Below are 21,654 nucleotides of genomic sequence, written 5' to 3' on the forward strand. Positions count from 1 at the left end.
ATTCCTAGGTGTACAGGCTTAGTTGTCCTGCTGTCCCCTCTTCCTTCCCCATCTCCCCAAAATGCAAGCCCATAAGCCAGCCCAGTACCAAAAAGATGTCGTGGCTTGAAAACTGGATTATTCTGCCTGCGGCAAAGAACACGCGGTTTTAGTTTGGCAACAATGGCCCTTAAAGGGCACAACTCCTGCTGTTAAAACAACCAACAAAGGACAGCTCTTCAGTAGGAAAGCACACAGAAAACGATAGAAGCAGCTTGGATTTAGGAAAACTTGAGGCTAACTGCCATGATGCCAAGTGGGATTATAAGAGCAAAATCGCTTAGTCTCTTTGACCGTGGAGGGTGCTGCTTGGCCCTTTAATAACTCGCTCAACAAAGAATTGATTGTTGGTTTTGGAGAGGGCTACGATGGGCTGGACTAGATTTAATCTTTGGTTAAATACTTGGTACAGAGCCAGGTGAGTGTGGATGTTCCAGGTTGCCTTCACTGTGCACACACATGTTGTAGCAAAGCGGTGCAGCGTGTTCTAGTTCTTCGTGAGAATTTCTTGAGTTTGCAATTCAGCCCGTCAGGGGCTTTTTCTGGCAGTGCCTGCTGCTTTGTGTGCTACATCGAGAGGCGTGCGCTGGAGAAACACACTGTTAGCTGAAGCATCTCTTCCTTCTAGGTAAATCATTTACATGAAATATCTTTGTTCTAGATCAATGTTTTACAATAAAATGAAGCTTGTGAAGTCAAAGGGAGATTTCCTTTACACCTCATCCTGGCCTTCTGCTCTCAGCCAGATCAGCCCTGCTGATGGTGACAGTAAGCCTCGGAAGAGGAGCCAAGGGCAGAGGGCCAGGAGCTGGCAAAACTGAGCCACCTGCTCTCCTCCCACCTTGTTTGCTCTTGTGAAATGGCTGCTGCTGCTCTGGAGGCTCTCCCTTGCTAGCAAAGTGTGTGAACGTGGCACGTAAACTGAATTATGCCTATTGTGTGTACAGATATGTATGCATAATATAGACCCAACCAGTTTATTTAGAGCAGCAGTGGATAAATGATTCAGTTGACTGGCTTAATTTCTTTGTTTTCGTAGAACCTGACGTAATCCTGAGTATTTCTCTTCACCTTAAATGCTGCTTGCTTTGGGGGAGGGAGCGCCGATACCAGTGTGGTGCATGATTCCTTTGTTTAGATTGGGAGTTCCTCACTTAGAGAAGCTCCTCAGGGTGAGGAGAGCTCTGTGCAGTTAATTGTTGTGCCAGTAGTGCTCTAGGCACAGTGTTCACCGGCACTGGTGTAAATTGGGAGCCCTGTTCTACAACAAATCCTACCAGCAGTGCATCCTGTGGGGCCCTGCAGAGCACTGGATCGCCTTACAAAGGATTTTTTTTCTTTGTTTATGAAGAACTTACTTGGGCTGGATTTAATCTACTGTCTAGATGCTTGTAAGATGCTACAGCGCATACTTCTGAGCCGCTTGCTAGCTGCACGCACGTTGAGCAGGCAGAGGGTAGGGTTTGGCATCGTTCTCCATTGTGACCCAGTTGATTTGCACTGACCGAGTCCATCGGGATCTGAGTGCTCACCAAGTGGCCTTTCAGCTTGCAAGGAACAGCGTCTGCCTTGAAGACAGCAAACGCATGCCGAAAATGAATATAATTCCTCTCTTTATTCCTATATCCAGCGGCTGAATACCAAGAAATCCTGACTTATTGAAATAATTCTCAGTCTCTGAGTCCTGTAAAGCGACTTAAACCAGCTGTAACTGGGAGAGTTCTTTAAATATTTGCAATCTGGGCTTGGCACGGGGCAAACGGTTCTAATAGTGAAGAATTTAAGAAATTTCTATTACTTCCTATGGGATTTCAGAGGTCAGTCTGGGACTGTGTAGGAAGGAAAAGGTTAGAAGTTAAGCCAGCAATTTACAGCAGAATTGTGGTGTTGGTGGTGGTATTTCCATATGCAGAAGAGTGGTGGTTTTTGGTTTTGTTTTGTTTTTTTTTCCTTTTTCCCTTTTTTCTGCTCCCTACAAAAGGATTGCTTTGGCCTAGGTTCAAATCACCCTGCCCCAGAAGAACTTTTCCAAGGTGCTCTCGTAGCCCAGACCATGGGCCTCTTTTCATGCCTGATGACTTTGCTGCTCTGAAGTGTCTCCTGCCATTCGAAGTCTCGGCCATTTGTTTGGGTCTGAAGAGGTAACAGCGTCCTTTGCCCTCGTGCACAGTGTGTCCGGCACCTTGCACTAGTGCTCCCTGTGGATAAACGCTTCACCTGGGAAATAATGGCTCAGAACACAGGAGCTGCTGCTCTCTGTACTCAGATGCTGGCAGATGGAATTGGGGATCATCTGGCGATCTGAGTGTGGTGGATGATGTGCTGCGGGGTGTTAAATCACTACTTTGATGCGAAGTTTTCGTTGTCCTGGTCTCTTCTCCACATAATCTGCAATCTGCCGTTGGTCAGCGTGTGTGCGTGTTGTGATGAAGCAGTGTGGTTTTGTTTGCTTGTTTTTCTTAATTGCAAGAAGCTGTTGCCAACCCCTCACATCCAAAAATTGTTTGCTCGGTGGTTTTCTCCTTAAAGGCCTTTGGAGTCGCTTTTCTCTTCTGACACAGTCTGTTTTCAGCCCATCTGTGGGTGAGCAGTAGCACAGGCAGCAGTTACCGTGGTGGGTCAGCACGAAACATCTGAGCCTCCTCTATTCACAGCCTAGGCTATTAAAATGTGTTAATTTAATGCCGTGGGGAGTGGAGTGGGAGCTTCAGGGCATGCTTTAAGGGAACTGCCCATCCCTGGTGTAGGAGCAGCGACTTGCAGCCGCCAGCCCTTTCCCAGCCTGTGTTCTTTGAATCAAATGTGCTCATCTGAGTCCAGGGAAATCACCAGACAGCCCAGATTTAAGGTGAAAATACCTCTCTTCCCTCCTGTTAAGGAGCTTTACGCAAGCATTCTCAACACCGAGACGAAGGGGGAGCTGCCCCGTTCTGTGTGTTTTGGTGGAGCTGAGTGTCGTAGACATAGAAGGGGTCAATAGCTGTGAGAAGCACATTAATTATTCTAGAAAATTGGGTTTGTTTGGCTGTCATTTAGCACAAGCGTCCTTAGCACGTGAGTGATCCTCGCGAGGTCGGTACTGGCGAGGGCTTCAGCGTGAGGATGAAGCCATCCCAACCAGGGTGCGCGTCAGCCCAGGGTATTCCCTGCTGCTGAAGAGGTAGGACAGTTGCTCTTAATGCAAGCAGAATAATGTGCCTGATAGCTTAATTCCCATTAGGGGGCAAACGGAGAGGCCTCGGTGCCATGCATCTTTTGGGGTTGTGTAAATATTTGAGAGGGATTTGGTCTCCCTGAGCTGGTCAGGCTGGCGTGCAGGCAGCAACCTTGCTGGAGCCCGGCAGAAGTGCTGACGAGAAGCTGGGCAGCGTTTTGCCCTGGTGTATGCAGCAGGGAGAGCTGGACAGCTCAGTTAACGAAAATAACTCATTATAATTTGGCAGTAGGTGAGGAAAAGCCCCTCCGTGCTGTTCCGTGCGTAGTTTCAGAGCGGCGAGCGGGTCGGTCTCCTCTGCGGGGCTGTGCTGGTGCTGCTGGTTTTGCGCCTTCACTGGCGCGGCTGGGGGGTTTTCTTGTTGGCCAAGCGCTCGCCATCTCAGTTGCGGCTTTATTGGCTTGGCACCCCATCGGCTGAGCCAGTACCCGCCTGGCTCCTGAGGGCCTTATGTTTAAAAAAATAAAGAAAAACCCTGACAAACACCCCCCGCCCGCCCCGCGTCCTCCCGTCGCAGCTGGGCCACAACTTTCCCCGGGAGACAGCGAACTGCATTTACAATCTAGGTCACGGAGGGAGGGGAGCGCGGCCCGCTGCCGCTCGGCGTTACCGGCACGCAGGGCCCCTCCTGCCGCGCTCGCACCGGCTCCGGGCGGCGCCGAGTGACCGCAGCCCCTTCCCCCCCGGGCCGCCGGTAACCCCGGCCGCTCGGCCTCTCCCTCCGCAGCGCGGGGTGTTGTTCTGCCGGGCTGAGGCGGGGCAGGGCCGCGGTCCCTCAGGGCCGCCGAGCCCTGGCCCTGAGGGAGGGAAACGGGGGGGGGGGACGCTGAGGAGGCGCGCGCTCCCGCTCCCCCACCCTCCCCGCCTGCCGCGGTTTACCCCTCCGCCAATAGCAATGCGGCGCTGGCGCCCCGCCCCCTCCCCTCGGCCAATGGGAACTTACTACACTGTTGTGGGTGGGGGCGGGGCCGGGGGTGCGCGGCGCGAGGGGGGGCAGAGCCGTGGGGCGGGCGGCGGCGGCGGCGGAGCGGTGCGGGCTCGGTGCGGAGCGGAGCGGGCTCGGCCCCGAGGGCCGCAGCGGGCGGGCTCGGCGGGCGGGTCGGTAGGTAGGTGCGCGGCGTGTCGGTGCGCGCGCGGGGGTTGCGTGCGCGCGGGGGTTGCGAGCGCGCCCGCGCTAGGCCGGCGTGCGCGCGCGGGGGCCTCTGCGCGCGAACCCGGCGCGGTGCGCGGGGGCTGCGCGGTCAGCTGGAGCCGGGGGCTGCGGGAGGCCAGAAACTGGGGGGGACACGACACCGCGCTGGGGGGCTGGCACCCAGTGCCCCCCCCCCACCCCCCACCCCGTGCTGGGGGTGCCGGGGTCCGCGGCTCTGCCCGGAGCCCATTGTGCAGGAGGAGGAAGGAGACATGGTGGGGAAGAGCCGTGGGCATTGCGGGGCCCCGCTCGCCCACCCGTGGGGTGACGGTGGGTGCCGTGGTCTGGCCCCGGCTGGGCGACGGCTCTTCCCCGGCCGCGCTTCGCTGAATTTCAGCTCCAGAAACAGCTCAGCGCGCTGGGAGCAGCGCTCGCCGGCTGGCAGGGTTTCCCACCAAGGTGTATTTTGATTTTTCATCTCCAGAGAGGCAGCACTTGCAATGGGGACGGCTCCAGAAATGAGTTAGAATCGCACCTTGGCCACATCCGTGAGTGCCGCCTCTGCACAGTCCCCAGCGCCGTCGCCTCGGTGGTGCTCCCCGTTTGTGCGGTGCTGGGGGGCTGGGTTCGGGCAGGGGCCGGCAGCCCTCCCAGCTGTGGGCGCGTAAATGTTGATTTGAGAACTGCGTGTCCAGCTGCAAGGAGAAAATCCCTTAGAGACCGTCCAAATTTGGAGGGAGGTGTTGTGCTGGACATTGTAGTTCAATTATAATTCGGTTCTTTGTGTTATAATGCAGTTAAGATGCTGGTAAAAAATTCAGAGAAGCAAAGCAAAATCTTATTTCTGAGCAACAGCGCAAAACTCATTTTTATCTTACTTTGCTGTTTATGTTTAGGATTTTAAGGCTTTCCAAATGCACTGGGTCTTGTTTGCAGAAGTTACGTAGATCTGGCGGGATGATCCTTCTAATTAGTTGATTCTCATTTCTCAATTGAGTTCCTGAATGAAAAAATAATCCCTGTAAGGTCTCCAGGGGGGAGAGTACGGCTGCGGGTTGATGGGAGACGCGGGGGGGCTCTGGCCTGGCTGCGGGCGCTGCGGCGAGCAGTCCCTTTCACAATTCACCGACTCGCCCGTCGCTGCCCCGGGAGCAGCTCCCTTGGCTCCAGAGGTGCTTGTGCCGAGGGGCAATAGGAGTTTGATTTTGTAACGGCTGGCACAGCCCGGGTTTGAGTTCATCGAAGGTTTTCCTGCCGCGCTGTGGTGGTTGTGAACGGGGATGTCCTGCTCGCGGTGTGTGTTGGGTGGCGATGCTGCTCGTGCGCGTGATGTGTATTTTTTTACATCGTGGTGCCAGCCTCTGGCATCTTCAGTTACGTTTCTGTGACAGTTTGGAGCGGTGGGTGTGAGTCAAACGGCGGCGGGGTCCTTTGTGTATCTCTGCTAACATGGCCTTAATAAAGAAGGGGAGGATTTTCTAGGATTCCCGTGGGCAAACATAATCTGTGGCGGAAGGTAAATATCAGGATAAACATAGCGCTCCTTACCTCTAAAACTCTATCAGAGCCTTATGAAACAGAGAGAATGTTGATTTTTTTTTCCTAACAGAAACGCATTAGTTATTTCCTCTATCAGTTTAGATGAGAAGAACAGGAATTACCTGTGTTTTCGTCTGATCTCATGTTTGTAGTTTAACCCGAGTTCTCCTCGGCAGCAAAGCATTTGAAGTGGCAGGTGACGGGCTTGGGCTCGGGGAGGGAGGACTCTGCTCAGCCCGGTTCAAAACACCGTGTGTTCCCGGAGCCGGACAGTGCTTGAGACAAGGATGCTCCGAATCTGCAGCCTCTGTCTCCGGTAACAGGCGGCCAGCGGCCCGCCGGCTCCGCGTGAGCGGGCGCGATGTTTTCACTTGACAGCGTTTGATTGTCGGAAAGCAGTAAGACAGATCTGTTCTGATGCCCCATTTACTGCTTGGTGAGCAGATACTGGGATTGATGGGAGGTAGGCTGGTGGGTACGGCGCTTCTTTAGTAAGCGACCGCGTTTACAAATCCGCTCGTTAGCGATCAAAGCGTTGCTGTGCCGGGGTAGCTTGCAGGCTTCCAGCCGCGGGGTGTTGGGATGCTCCGTGTGCTTTGATGTGTTGATGGGTGGATGTGGCGTGTAACATGCTGGAAGAAAATCATATCTATGGAAGTGTCGCTGGCGGGAGGTGGTGGCTCCGCACTGGGTTTTCACTCAGTTATTTAGTGACTTAAAGGATTCTTGGATTTTTGGTGTCGATAAGTAAAACCTCTGGATCTTCATCCTCGGGGCAGTTTGTGGAGGTGTTGGCTGTAGGTCTACAGCGTCTGGCCAGGAGCTGCTCATCAAACACCTCTCCTTGACGTGTTCTCTAATGAGGTACGTTTGATGAGAGCCCCTTCGTTTGGGGGGACCGGGACAGGACCTGCAGCCTCTCGCTGCCACAGTGCATCAGTTTCTTGGAAAAAGCCCAAGAAGTTGGTGCAGCTCCGCGGTGCTGTGTCCACGGTGGGAGCTCCGAGCTCTTTGCAGGTCTCCAGGCCGGGGAGTCGCCTGGGACAGGGCAACCCGGCCGGAGTGGGAGGCAGAGCGGGTGGAAGCCTGCACAGCTCTGCGGATGGGGAGCTCAGCCTGGGCCGTATTTGTGTGCTCTGCTGGGTTTGTCTGGGCTTGCTCTGCTTGCTGAAGCTGCTTTTACCTTCACGGTAATGAGCAGCGATGAATCAGAGGTGTTGCTTTAATAAGCAGTCTTTGGGGGGCCTGCAGTAGCCCGGTGGATGCAAATAATTTCCTCTTAGAGACCTTGCTTTGTGTTTTCAAACTCTACTGCAGATCTGCTTCTTCCTAACGACAGCTGACCCCCACGCAGCTCGTCTGGGGCATTAAGAAATGGCAGAGACGCAGAGTGGGAGCTGTGTTTTGTTGCTGTCGTGCATCTCTCTGGGGAAGCTCGACGCGAAGCTTTGCGTCTCGAGTGGAAATTGCGCTCTGGGCTTGGTGAGCTTTTGCAATGAGGGTTCTGCTTTCTTGGGGCTTGGCTTTTGCTGTAATCTTCTGTAGATTAAGCAGGCAGCTGTATGTAAAGATTTCACCTTATACTTCTCATCTGCTACGCTGTTTTGATCAGTACTGTGGTTCCTTAAGTTGCAAAGAACTGTAGGACGCGGCATAGCAGGGATTTATCTTTGTCCGTCGGATGGATTAGGTAGGAATGTTCATGGCTTGTACTTAATCCAGATTAATATTATTAGTTTCTTTACGTTCTGTCGGTTGTTTACGTGTGTTTTCTGTTTATGTGATTTTTTGCTTGTGTAATGCTGCTGACATTATGTATTAAAAGCAAATACTTTTAATTTTTCTGTGTAGATGGACTAAATCTCTTTTTTTTTTTTTTTTTCTTTTTTTACTGAAGCAGTTCCACAGAGAGGACAATTGTGTTGGCCCGGGGTCTGTGTTTCAGGCACTCTGTACTCTTCCAGGACATGCTCCTTCAGACCCTGCTGCCATTCTGATACGGGCTTTTTAAACAAATTCCTGTGTGAACTTGCTTTTGCTGCTGTGCTCGGAGCGAACGTCTACACCAGGGGTTTACGAGTTGTGATTTATGAAGTCACACAGCACTTGAACTGTGGTGCTTTTGGAGGGCACCGAGTAGTTTGTGTCTCCCTGATCTCAATGCAGAGCCTGGAAGATGTAGGAAAAAGAGCAGCTCCGGGCAGTTTTTGTGCTTGCAGTGCGTTTCTGGAGGCGGGAGAGCTCCGTGGCTGGCTGGCTGTGTGGCCATGGCCGTCCCGCTGCGTGCTGCCTTCACATGCCGGTGTTTTTGGAGAGCGGTCCCTTCCATCTGCTGGCGAGGGCGAGTGCCATGGGATGTCAGCTGGGCTTTCTGACAGGTTCATGCCGAGGAATAACATCCTCCGTGGCCACCGGAGGAGACCTGCAGCCCGGACATCAGGAGGAGCCTGAGGTCTGCCCCGGCCGAGGTCCCTCTTAGAGGGATTTGGTCAGCCTGAGCAGCAACCGCAGCAGAATACACCGTGGAAGGGGCCCTGCGGATGGAGGCACGGTGTGGGAGCAGCAGGAGAAAATTTGGGCTAGTTAGCTGTTTCTGTGAAAAACACAATTCCTTTGAACCCACGTGTCACTGGTGGTAGGCTGATTATTTCCCCCCTTCCCCGCCCTACATAATGTGTGTGTGTGAGAGAGATAATTAAAAGCTTTTAGTTAAATAAATAACTAAGCAGCTCACGCGGCTTTGTAGTAGAATCGCAGAGTGACACACTTGGAGGTAGAAGATGGTGTGTGCTGCTGCTGGTCCCTCAGCATCTCCTCCGCCTTGCTGTGCGAGCGCAGACCAGCGTGGGCTCAGAATCACAGACTGGTAGGGGTTGGCAGGAACCTCTGTGGGTCACCCAGTCCAACCCGCTGCCCAAGCAGGGTCACCCAGAGCAGGCTGCACAGCACCGCGTCCAGGCGGGGCTGGAATATCTCCAGAGAAGGAGACTCCACAGCCTCCCTGGGCAGCCTGGGCCAGGGCTCCGTCACCCTCAGAGGGAAGAAGTTCTTCCTCGGGTTCAGCTGGAGCTTCCTGTGCTTCAGTTTGTGCCCGTTGCCCCTTGTCCTGTCGCTGGGCACCACTGGAAAGAGTCTGGCCCCGTCCTCCTGACCCCCACCCTGCAGATATTTAGAGGCATTTCTAAGGTCCCCTCTCAGCCTTCTCTTCTCCAGGCTGAACAAGCCCAGCTCCCTCAGCCTTTCCTCGCAGGAGAGATGCTCCAGTCCCCTCCTCATCCTCGTAGCCCTCCGCTGGTGTGATTGCATACAGGCTTTCCCCCCCCAGGGCTTGCATATCGCTAAATACTACGAGCAAGCCGCCCGCTAAGCGGGAACAGTCCCGTCCCGTTGTGTACAGGGCCCCGGGCTGTATTTATGTCCCGCTATTCAAACTCTGCTCCAAAGACAGGATTAATAATTCCTGCTCGGGTTCATCTGCGATGCCTGTGTGCAAATGCATCAAAAGCATGAGCTGGTCTTTGCCGTTTGCTTGTGAGACAGGGCGGGGGGCTTCGGGACGGGTAATGGTATAAACCTGGAAGAGTGGTTTGGTTTTATCCCTTCGACGCGGAGCGTGATGGAACGTTTTCTATTCAAGCCCTGGTTTCTGCTTCTGTGAGCTTCCCGCAGCGCCTCGAGTCAGGCACTTAGAAAATGAGAAACATGCGGCTGGTGACCATTCCTGGGGAGTTTCAAGAGTCGTTTGTCGTTGGGTAGGGACTGGTTCATGGAAGGGTAAAAATCTTTCAGGCCCAGCTCCAGCTGCCGTAGCTAGGAAATGTTTCTCCTCCTGCAGCCCTGCCTTGCTTGCTGCCTTCCAGTTCATGAAACAAATGGTAAGAGGACCCTAAACCCAAATATCCCTGATGTTTCCCCTGTTAACGTGAGGGCTGGAGGAGAGCGGGATGCCCTGGAAGGAGCAGAGGCAGCTCAGGGTGGCATTTTGCAGTCTGGCAAAAAAACCCCATTGAATCCCCAAACGAAACCTGCTGGTCTGTCTGTTAAATACTGGGTTATGTACGCACGTGGTTTGCCAGCCCTGCTTGTGGCATCGTCGTGACGTGCACATCAGTCGTTAGAGACACGAGCCGGTGGGACCGTGCGGGGATGCAGCCCCTGGGGTGGATTGGGGAGAAGAGTGGTGGCGAGCTGTAATCCTCCCCGGCCGAGGGAGCCCTCCTCTTCTTCATATAAATGAGAACATAGCTCTTTATTTTGTCTGGAAAGTCTTAAAATCCAGCATTAAGCCAATGTTTTCTGTCTTGGGTGCCTGTTTCACAACTCTTGGCTTGGTGGTGATGGAGGTGCAGGATGGAAATTGTGTGTTTAAATTGTGTGTGGGGTTGTTCTTTGCGCAAAGTGAAAATAACTGCTGCCTGACCGACATCTCCGTCTCTCCTGCGTGAGCGTGTAGAGGCAGTACAAGGGCCATCTGCAACGTAAATGTGCCCTGACACAGGCGGAGGATGACTCCTTGTAGGAGGAAGGAGTCGCACCACGTGCGAGAAAACGGCATTTTTGTGGTCCTCAGTAAGAAGTGTTAACATTTGAGCAGTGAGAAACCAGGTGGGGCGAGTACTGGCACTGCGCCTGTGTCCCTTCGTCCCTCCCGGGGATGTCCCCTCATCTCATCCATCCTTCCCAGGGAGGACCGGCACTGCCCTCGCGTCCCTCCATCCCTCCCAGGGCTGGGGCCGGCGGCTGCTGCCGATATCGCTGCTTTTTTATCTCCAGCTGCCGACTTGAAAGTGAGCGCGTGTGGTGAGAAGTGAGGGAAAGTCTTGGTGAATAAGCAGATCAAAAAGCAATACCATAAAATCGAGGTGTGGGCTGCCTGGGACAGCGGCTGCAATAATTTTTCACCTAGGTACATGTCAGAAATGTTTGGGGCTTGGGGAGGAATCCAGCTGCAGAGAAAAGGACTGTTTTCGGCTGTGTGTTGTGCGTAGCTCGAGCCAAAAGGGTTTAAGGACCCCCATGCTTTCTTGGAGAGGGGGAATGGCTAGGAGGAGAACCTGATTTGGGAGGGCAAAATGCAGGCTAAATGGATGTTGTTTTGCCGTTGATTTTCATGTGCAGCCAGGCCTCCTGGGCTGTTCTAACGTGATGGAGTTGAGCTCTTGCAGATGCACGGCTTTGCTGAGTTAATTACGCAGATTGGCTGACTTCATTCTTCAGGAGACTCTGAAAAATGATTTAATATTGTAGAGGATGGGCCCTGGAGAAGGGAGATTTATCTGTGGTGAAGCCAGGAGGAGCAGCAGAGGTGACTGCATCAACATGGGCAGGGTGTGCTGCCGATAGCACGGGGAGACGGCCGTGTGCTGAACTCTGACTTCAGCGGCGTCTGATACCGTTTCCAGTGTGTTTCGTCAGAGGAAATAGTTTCTTTAGACTTCTCGTAGAGTTTTTTTTGTTGTTGTTGTTGTAACTGCTGCTTCTGTTATTTCCCTCCTGTCTACCTAGACGCTGTCTTCAAAAAACGCTTCCTCTGTTTACGGGCGGCACTGTCGGTTCGCTCCCGCCTGTCGCTGCGCTTCCCTTCCCTCCCCCAGGACATGGTGGAAAAAAGCCAGCGTTGGCCGATGAGGTCAGAGCAGCGTCACGCCTGTCCCAGTGCAGGGATCGCATCCCTGGCCCTCTCTGCAGCGTGGTTTGGGATGCTTCGCCCCCTCGTTAGAAAGGGTAACGAGAACCCAAGGGACAAGTGGTGTCCGAGCGTGTTCATCTCAAGAAGTGACCTTTTTCCACCTGCTTGCATGCTGGAGCAAGTTTTTTTCCTGTTTTATTTTGCTTCTAAAGTGAGATGGCTTGAGCAGCTGCTGTCTCCCATCCCCTCAGTTTTGGGGCACCGATGCAGAACATATTTCCCTGCTCGGTTGCGTTCAGGTACGCTCCATCCCCACCTGCAAGCGCCCGGCTGAACGGCGTCTTGGGTGCTGGTGGGAAAGCCGCAGCGGCATGGCCAGCGTTACTGGCTTCCTGTTTTGCAACTGCTGCTCTTGGCTTGTTTGAAAACGATGATTGACTCTCTCCATCTGACCTGGTGATGACAAATGGCGATATTCCTTTTGTAAAGATGTAGTTTATTAAAAAAAGAATTCCCACTGCATGATGAATAGAGAGGGAGAGCTTGGGGAAACTGAATCTGCTGGTGTTCTGTGCCTGCGTGCCTCCAGAGGCGGGAACGGGACGAGATAGTGAACGTGAGGGATGGCTTCAGCAAGGCAAGGAGGCTTGCAATTACAGTGAAATTTGGTATTTCACTGTGACACTTTTCTTGGAGCTCTGTTTCTTTCTAGAATTGAACTGGACTCTCCAGCACGAGTCTTACCTGATGATTACGTGGGCAGGGTTTGATCCGTGCAGTGCTAATCGCAGAAAAGCCAGGCGATCTCGTAATGCAAATACAGTGGGCTTAAATTTTTTTTTCTCCTTTTTTTTGAGGGAGGTGCGTAGCTGCATCTCTGCCAGCGATTAGATTTGCTGCAAACACGGGTGAAGCCAGCGGCAGAGCCGGCGCAGGGAGAGCTGCGAGCACCCCGTGCCCGGAGATTGGTCGCACACCGGTTCAGTGGGTCCCAAGGTTTGCAGAGGGCTGAGCGGTGGCTTGGCGAGGCGCGAGCCTGAGGACGGGGTTGGCTTTGTTTGCTGGGTTCGTGCTGCTGGGGGAAGGGGTTGCACATTAATCTCATGATTTCTCACCGCAAACAGTTGTAAATCGTTTCTGTGATAGCAACAGATGCGAAAAGCCCTCGGCTCTGGCTTTGCTGTGCAGCGTACCACCTCCTACCTGGGGCTGTGAAATTGAAAACAGAATTGTAAGCAACCAAAGAATTGTGCCCTGTTGGTGCATTAGCTATAAATCAGCTGAAAAACTGTTCTTGTTTTGGAAATGGTTTAACCTTCTGAAACTTCTGACTCTGGCAAAAAAACAGGTAATGATTCGTTATACTGAAACTGAGGTTTGGTTAATTGCGACTTTTGCGACACTTCAGCTTTACCACTAGAAGAATGTTTTGGGATAGGTGAAGAACGTTTCGGGTTTTTTTAAACTAAACCCACCTGTTTTATTAAACTTTCTCGCTAGAGGTGGAGAGGATGCAGACTGAAGTTGCAGCCGTGCGTCTCTGAAGCGCGAGCTTTGTGGGTGGGTTGTTCCTGTGTGCTTCCAGGGGTTGCTTGTTTTTTCCCCTGTGATAAATACCCCGCTCCACTTCAGCAGAAACACGCCCCGAGATAAGGTTTTGATACACTCCTTTAAAACTAAAAATGAAAGGAGAAAAGCACAAGCCTCTCTGTATTCCTTTTGTTGGAAACTGTTGTTGGAGCTTTTCTGATGGAGCAACAGCATTTGGGATTTATGAAAACAGTGCGTAAACGCAGCCGACTGCACCCCGCAAAGTCGAGCGTCGTCTCAACCTCCCTACATAAGCCAAGCCCAGCAGTCCCTGGGTTCCTCCTCTCCAGAGGAGACAGCAGCTGGGGACCGTGCAGCTTTTGTCTGCCTTTTGGGCTGATCTCTCTCCTCAGTCATTCTGTTGCTTTCCCACCCATTTACTGTGTTTTTGTGTCATCAGATTTTGCGTTTCATGGGTGCAGGCAGTTTGGGTGCTGCAAGTCAGAGATTTTTGGTAGTGAGTCACTAGAGCTCAGGATGGGGCAAGTTTCTTGGAAACAACCTGGAAGATCCCAAGAATTTGCACAAGCTTAAAATTAAAGGTGGACTCCAAGACGCAGAATGCTCCAGACCTCTTGCTGTTGGCGGCTGTGAGCTCTTCTAGTGGTGCTTTGGGAGATGATGCTTGAAATTTGTTGCTCTCTTTTAAAGAAAAATCTGTCTTTGCTGCTCCAAGCAGTGAATTGTAATTTTTTTTTTAATGCAGATTGGAAAAAATTCTGCTTGGAGCAGTGCAGGTGTTTGATTTTGAAGTTGATAGTTTGTCACACAAGTAAGGAGCCGGTGTGGTACCTGGTACGGCCCCTGACGGCATTGTAGGATTGCGGGGATCGTACGCGTGGTCGGCATTTACCACAAGGAGAAAGGGATGTGGCGCCTGCAGTTCGGTAGGCAGACTGTCTTTCGAGTGGAATCACTGTAAGCGGGGATGTGTGTGTTTCAGTCGAAATCCGAGATCTGCCCATCTCTTTTATTCAACGAGTGTTTGGTGTGTGCCACCTGCAGTAGAAGCCTGCGCAGCCGCTGCCTCATTCCTGGTGGCACGAGCGTGTTGATCTTTGTGTGGCATCTTCCTGCTTTAAACTGTGCTACAAGTTGGTGTTGCTGCTTAAAACGAACTCCTTTTGTAAACTAGCAGCTCACTGGCTGACCACTAATTTATTTAATTGCTGCTCTTAATATTAAATGTATTATGGATTAGAAAGGCACGTTCTGCTGCCCCAAAGTACTCGACCGAAGCCGTCCCAGCTGCGTGCGAGCCATCCGCGTTCCCGTGTCCCCGTGCAGGCACAGCCCCGGTGTGAGCAGCTCGTGCCACCACTGTGCTCCCTGCTCGGGGTCCAGCGGGGTCTCCGAGCCCTGCTGCTGTGCAGACCTTTAGCAAGATGGGGTTGTCCCAGAAAGCTTGTGTTTGGGAGGGTGGGCAGGGGCTGGGAGCAGGAATAAAGTGCCGAGAAGAGCTATTTACCTTTTTATTTTTCTTCTTGTATAAATAAGTCGTCTAGCACTGACCTTCCCTGCTGTTGTCAAGAATGAGTTTTGCAGGGCTCTTCATGAAACACTTTGGAAGTTCACTGCTGCATGCAAAGGGAAACACACCTTCTGAAAAAAACCCTAATATTCAATTACTAAATGAGTAGATAATTGTGGTAAAGTGAAATTTCCTTCTGGCGTCTGGCTGTTTCACACAAGTGGCACTGCATCGCTCCGTTGTGCAATAGATGTCTATTTGTAGAAAGGAAAAAAAGAGCCCAAAGTTTACGGGATCTGTCTCGAAATCCAACAGAAAAATGTCCTGCGCCAGAGGGATTGTTGAAGTCTGAGCGATGTGAATTGCAAAACCGCTCCTGTCTGCAGATGCCGATGTGGTCACCAAGCTGCGAAGGGTCGATCTGTGCCGCTTCCCGAGGCTCGCGCTGTGCGCTCTTGTCCCTTGGCTCTGCACCAGGGAGTTGTTTTGGGTTTTACCTCCCAGGCCCAGTGTTAATGCCTGAACGGGCTCAGTTCATGGTTTAAAGTGCCTTGGAGGGAGGTGGTTTCCAGGCATTTCTCTGTATTCTGGGGTCTCCACCCTCCTGTTTTGGAATGGTTTCCAAAGGCACTTGCAACTTGCATGAATTAATCCGGCACTGGCCGCTGATGGTGATGCGTGCCCCACGCCCCATAGAGTTCCAGGCTAACGTCCCCAGTCCTGGACTGGTGCTGTGTTCTGTTGAATCCCAAAGAAGAAAACAGACATTTAGTGAGTGGGCGCCCGAGGGATCTAAGGAGCTGGCAGTGGCTGGGAGATCTGGGCACTGAGGCTGCGATGACCTTCTGCTCATCCGCTGGTTCACTAGACCTGCTCTGCTTGCTCAGGGCTGTTAGTCTGCCACCAAGACTGGGAATCTCCGTTTCTTTTCCCAGAGGAGAAACTGGTCCTGGACGCTGGTGGGTTTGAAGCAGTGCCTCCAACTTGTGCAGCGCAGCCGGCCAGCAACCTTGGGCACAGGGAGCTCTGGAATTAACGTCGGCTCCTGAGCGTCGAGTCGTTGGGAGCAGTAGTTGGATGGTAGCTTAAGAGTAGGAGCATGGTTAAATAAAACAAGCAGGCTTGCAGTTGCAATGTCAGCAGGTAAAACACCTGGGAAGCGGCAAATCCACGTGCACAATGTGAGCATCCATGAGCAAGGTCAGTGCTGGACGCCTCTGAGCAAACCCAGCGTGTCCGAAACGTGTGGAGCAGGGCAGGCTGCTCGCCTCCTTCCCCGGGTGCTGCAGAGGGGACGTCACCCAGCAAGGCAGATATTTTTTTAGGTATTTCCCTCGCTTAGACATGAGATAGCGAAATGTTCTTGACGTGGAGTTGTAATTCACCTCTGAACGGTTTTTGCAGCTTGTTTAGTTTGGGGAGCTGAAATGAGCTCAGGCTGCTGTGTGTGCGTGTACCAACGTCCTAAATGGCAGAGCAGCTCATTACATTTGTTTCTGTCTTTTCTTTCCTTTTTCCTCTTAAACCACACTTCTTGCCGCCGTGAGGGCTGCAAAAAACAACCTCCTTGCCGGAGCTGGTGCGGCTTTGCTCTCATTTTCTGTGCTGCCTTGCTAAGAGCTTACAGCAGCGAGGAGGTGGTGTGGAGTGAGCAGAGCCCCAGTCAGACCTGATTTTCGTCGTACGGAGGAACAGGCGACCATTTACCTTCAGCTTGTGTGTATGTAAAGAGAACCTGAAGGAAGTGCAAAGGAGGTGGGTTAAGAATATCTTTATTGGAGGAGTAAAGAGCCGGGTTGGCATGAGCTGCCTGGCCGGGGAGCCTGGCTGAGCTCACCAGTGCTTTTTGTGCTCTCCACTCTTCTGCCCTGGCATCATTGGAAGGGTCTTCTCGTGGAGTTTTAGCCTGAACAATGATATCAACAGAGCTTGCAGAAAAGAGGATTTGTGTGGCATTTTATTCCCTTGTGCTGCATGAATGTGGATTTGAGCGATATTGTTGTGTGGCTCCTGCTGTCAGCAGCACAGTGAAAAGCGCAGAGCTCTGTCTGGTATTGCGACTGGGGCTCTCGCAGCCCTTTTGCAGCGTGATTTTAGCTGGAGCTCTCCATTCAGTCTTCAGTACTGGGTGCCAGACAAGACCAGTAGGTTTTGAGTCCAAAATATCAAGGATGATAAGGTTTATTCGTAATTTTCTGGTGGTTTTGGTACTTCATAAATACCCAAGCCTCACTGAGTCCCCAGGGCTCTGGAGCTTTCAGCTGGATGAAGCAGCGTTGGGCTCAATGAGGCTTCAGCTGTGCACGAGGCAACTGCACAACTGGGATTTAAATATAAAAAAGGGAAAAATAAGCAAAGCTTCTCCAAAAAAACATGCAGTTATTCATACCGCCTTTGTATTGTTGGGTGTGTGCACGTACACACACATACGCACACTTTGAATAGGGTAAGGATTATTCTGAGACCCAACTTGTAAAATAAGTATCAATGGGATGCTAAATTGTGTACACAGGACCAGTAGCTTATCCAGAAAAGCAGTGCTAGCCTCAGCTAGAACTTATTTTAACGGGGAGATATTTAAGCCAGCTGCTTTCTGAGTTCTGTATACTCTTTATCCCTCCTATAGGAAATATTTTTGTCTCCTGCGGCTCTTCATTTGTTTTAAAATACTACGATGTTTGAGAAGCTGTGAGCTGGTTGCTGTTGTCTGCCCAGCTGGGTGGTGGCCGGCCGCGTGCCGGCTGTCCCGTGGCGGTGTGCGTCGGCACTGGGGGAGCGGAGAAAGCAGGTTTGCGACGTCAGAGCGATGCCTCAGTTTCCCCGGCGCGCACGCCTGCTGTCTGTACGCCCAGGCTCTCTGTAACGCCTTCAGGGATGCTAAGCTTTTCCTGCTGCGGTGTTTAATGCAGAATAAAAGGGAGGAGGTTGAAAGGGCTGAGGGGGGAAAGGTGTGAGCGGGCTGGGGAAGGGGCACCCGCGCAGTCCCCGGGAGCGGGGAGAAGGTGGGAGGGGATCGGCGGGGAGGTGCGGGGAGCAGGTCTAGCGCAGCCGGACAGGAGGCTGCGACAGATCCTTTCAGTGCATCTCGGCCGTCGAGCAGCGTGCGGGCTCCTGCGTGGAGCGGTGTTTGGATTCGCAGGGTGAAGTGTGGCTGGAGAGGACGGTGCTGCGGTGCGTTACCCAGAAACGCAAGGGCTGTCCGGGAGCACCGGTGCGAGACTCGACACTGGCGTTGACCTCCAAGTGTGCTGGGTGGCAAAGGTGGAGGTGAGCAAGTAGAAAATACCTCTTGAGAGCTACTCGAACATGGTAGGGCCAGTGAGTGTTTGTTCAGTGAAATCAAACCCTACAGAACCCTGCTCGTACCAACCCAGCGAGTGCGGAAGGGAAGGCAGCAACCGAAAACACAAGCAAACAGCCCCTGTGATGTGGGTGCAGAGCGTGTTTCTGACCTCCTCCCTGCAGGTACTGAGGGGGAGCGCGGCTTCCTTGCTGTAACTTGAAGAAAGCAACATTTGTGCCCATTTCCTCCATGCAAATGATTGCAGCGACCGTCAGCAGGAGCTGAGCAGAGCGTGCTGCGGGGACCAGCGACGACGCTTACTTGGGTCTCCAGCAGTGGAAAAAACACCTCGCCGTGCCACGTTATCTTCCTGCCCATTTTTCAAATTGATGCTCTCCCTTCCCCCCAAGACGATATTTAATATCCTGCTTTCTATTTCCTACGGCTGGAGCTCAGCTGCCGCGTCCTAGTGAGCTATTAGCGCGTTGGGATGGGAGTCTGGTGTAGTAATTCAGAGCAAGAGTGAGCGCAGGCGCCCCGTGGGATAACGCCGTAATGGCTCTGTGGGCAGGCAGAAGGTGTCAGCGTAATGATTTCGGTTCGGCAGCAGAAGTGCTGGTAATAAAGTGCTCGCTGGGTGTTTGCTCTCCCAGAGGATCAAAGGGATTCCTGACAGCTGAGCAACTGAAATGAAGAAGCGCGCCGTTGTCTGCCTTTACGCGGGCTACCGAGAGGCGATGTACCAAAATAACCAGGTTAGGCATTGAAATAGCGTCCCGCTGTCCCGTGGGTCGATATGGAGAGTATTGCCTGAAATGGTAACTTTTTTCTCTGCAAACTTTTAATATCCACGCTCTTGCTCGGCTGCTTCCAGCAGACTGCCAGTGGTTTCTCAGCGCTGTAGTCATCTCATGCTTAAATCCTGCCAAGGAAACAGGTGATTATTGAATGAAAATCGCATTTCCGAGCTGTGCACGAGTGTGTCTTGTTAAAGCATCCGGAAAGCCGGGCCGTGTCTTCTCCCCGTTGGTGGCACAGCGCAGCCGGTGTTGGAGAGATGACGGCAATTTGGATTCAAAGCCATCTCCAGTGAAAATGGTTGTTTGCAAACGTGTTGCATCAGATGTGGCAATGGATGTAATTAAGGAATGAAGACTGCTGCACACCCCTAATTAAGGGGATTAAAAACTGAAGCTGCCTGATTTCACTGCTGGGTGGAAAATACAAACAAACAGATCGGTGGAAGCGGCTGGGAGGCCAAGTCTTGGGTAGGGTGGTTCTGCTGCAGCCGCGTCGGATACCGAAAGGAGCAGCTCAGGGGGGGGTGGCAGGGCTGAGTCGCTGCGTAATTTGTGTGTGATTGACTGCTGAGCGCAGAAGAAGATATTTAATCGCTGCTTTCAACTTCCTCCCATTTGGTTTCTGTTCCTGGTGGGGGTGGGAGGGTTTTCATCCCCTGCCAGCCGTGCTGGGATGGAGCCTCAAGGAGGTCACGGTCGTGTCACCCTGTGCAGGGTTGGTGTCATAGAATCATGGAATGGTTTGGGTTGGAAGGGACCTTAAAGATCATCTGGTTCCAACCCCCCTGCCATGAGCAGGGACATCTTCCACCAGCCCAGGGTGCTCAGAGCTGCATCCAGCCTGGCCTTGAGCACTGCCAGGGAGGGGGCAGCCACAGCTTCTCTGGGCAGCCTGGGCCAGTGTTTCACCACACTCATGGTGAAGAATTTCTTCCCAATATCTAATCTAAATCTGCCCTCTGTTAGCTTAGAGCCGTTCCCCCTTGTCCTATCACTGCACACCCTTGTGCAAAGCCCCTCTCCACCCTTCCTGTCGGCCCCTCCAGGCACTGGCAGCTGCTCTAAGGTCACCCCAGAGCCTTCTCTTCTCCAGGCTGAACAGCCCCAACTCCCTCAGCCTGTCCTCGGAGGAGAGGTGCTCCAGCCCTCGGATCATCTTTGTGGCCTCCTCTGGCCCAGTTCCAACACATCCATGTCCTTCCTATGTTGGGGGCTCCAGAGCTGGATGCAGGACTCCAGGTGGCGTCTGACGAGAGCGGAGTAAAGGGGCAGAATCCCCTCCCTGGCCCTGCTGGCCACGCTGCTCCTGATGCAGCCCAGGGTGCGGGTGGCTTTCTGGGCTGCCAGCGCACATTGCCGGCTCACGTTGAGCTTCTCATCCAGCAGCACCCCCAAGTCCTTCTCCTCAGGGCTGCTCTCAGCCACTCTCCTGGTGTCCCTCCACCATCTCAGTGTGCATCACCAGCTCTTGGCTGTTCGGGCTGTGGTGAGGGTTCTTGTTGTGTAGAAGCAGAAGCAAGATGTGTGTGTGAGGTCCCGGACACAGGACAGGACCTTCAGGCATCTGTGAGGTGCTTTTGCATGCACGAAACAGGCAGTGCCGTGCCAAATCGGAGGCAGTGAACGTTGCAGAATGGAAGAGCTGTGTGGGCTTCTCCCTAGCCTTGCTAAGAGGAGAACTACTTTGTCGTGGGACGGGGACTGCCACCGAGGAGGGTGACACTGTGATCTCCCATTGCTTACGTGACTCCAGGCGGATGTCACGCCGTGCGGGTGTGGGATCCTTGACGGGCTGCTGCGGGAGCACCCACCGTGCGGGACATGTTGCAGTGCCGGCTGTGCTGTGCCAGGAACCATCTTCTCCTTTGCTCTCCAGCTTGCGAAGCCACGCAGGGGGAAGGGTGACTTTGGGGTCACTGAGCATCACGAGCAGGAAAGATGGGAAGAAAACCATCCCTGTGGAGGTGAAGTGTCCGAGCGCGTGCCAGGGACGTGCCACGCTCTTCTGTAATACGTGATGCTGCATTCGTAGGGGCAGCGTCCTGCTGGGGCCCTGGTGGCACTTGGGTTTGTCCCAGTCAAACTGAGTCAATACCTTGAGGCTTTACAAACAGCATCTGACTCGTGGGTATGAGTGTTTGGGCAAACATCTGAGTGGCCGCTTTGCGGGTCTGCCTGTTAATTACCTGTGGACCAGGCCTGGCTGAGAACGGTTGTGCTCAGGCTTTAGATGGTGCTGGGCGTTTGCTGGCTGCCTGTGGAACCAACCCCATGCCAGGCTTTTCTGGGAAGGGTGCAGAGATTGAATTAGCTCATCACCTGCACTAATTAAAAAAAAAAAAATGAAAAAGAGGGGAGCTTTCTGGAGAAGGTGTCTCCCCGCCTCCCTCCTGTGCACGGTGCCCGCAGAAGACGCTTTGCGGTTCCTCGTCTCGAGGCAAGGTCAGCGGCTGGCTGGGGGTCTGCAGCCCAGACCCGCTTCACAAACCTCCCTGCTAGCTGACTCACTCAGCCCAGGCTTGCAGAAGCTCTTGCAGCCGTCCCAGTCGTGTCTGCAGAGCCAGTGGCCGTGGCGGGGCTGGGTTGTTTGGGCTGGTGGATGCTGAGGAGATCTCCAGCTTCATCCCCTGCTTTGCTCTGCAGACGTAAGCGACTGGGCTTGGCCATCCTGTTGAGAAACCAAGAACTGAGGAATTCAGTGGGATAATCTGCAGCTGGCCAGTGCCTTCCAGCACTGCTGGGTGTGGGGGTCATTAAACTTTAAAAGTGCAATGTTCAGGGCTTGGTGATAATTGTCCCCTTGCAGCCCCCTTCTTCACTGCTGTTGCTCGATGGTTGCAGTGAGCCCGCGACAGCAAACCATGTAGATAAACTGAGCGTGGCGACTGGTACCAACTCGTTAAGAGCAACGACACTGCCTTGCTGCTGCCTCTGGGCAGGCCCTGGTGGCACTGGTG

At 53.1% G+C, this 21,654-nt stretch overlaps 1 protein-coding gene across 16 annotated transcripts in view; it reads left to right on the forward strand.

Annotated features, from left to right (window-relative positions):
- EPB41 (erythrocyte membrane protein band 4.1) overlaps positions 1-21,654 on the forward strand; it is a 95,362-nt gene that overhangs the window by 14,459 nt on the left and 59,249 nt on the right. For 3 of the 16 annotated variants that reach the window (XM_075437783.1, XM_075437786.1, XM_075437787.1), the window contains exon 1: positions 2,161-2,180. The exons of 1 other annotated variant lie outside the window; for it this stretch is intronic. Coding sequence is in view for 4 of the 15 variants with exons in the window: in XM_075437782.1 (XP_075293897.1) it covers positions 2,107-2,180 (74 nt within the window). In the remaining 11 variants the exon portion in view is untranslated. Of the gene's footprint in view, positions 1-2,025; positions 2,181-4,283; positions 4,360-12,468; positions 12,550-21,654 lie in introns of those variants that run through there. 12 more of the 16 variants (XM_075437785.1, XM_075437788.1, XM_075437789.1 and 9 more) reach the window with 9 other exon arrangements.

The sequence above is a fragment of the Opisthocomus hoazin genome, chromosome 17 (assembly GCF_030867145.1).
Source record: "Opisthocomus hoazin isolate bOpiHoa1 chromosome 17, bOpiHoa1.hap1, whole genome shotgun sequence".
NCBI lineage: Eukaryota > Metazoa > Chordata > Aves > Opisthocomiformes > Opisthocomidae > Opisthocomus > Opisthocomus hoazin.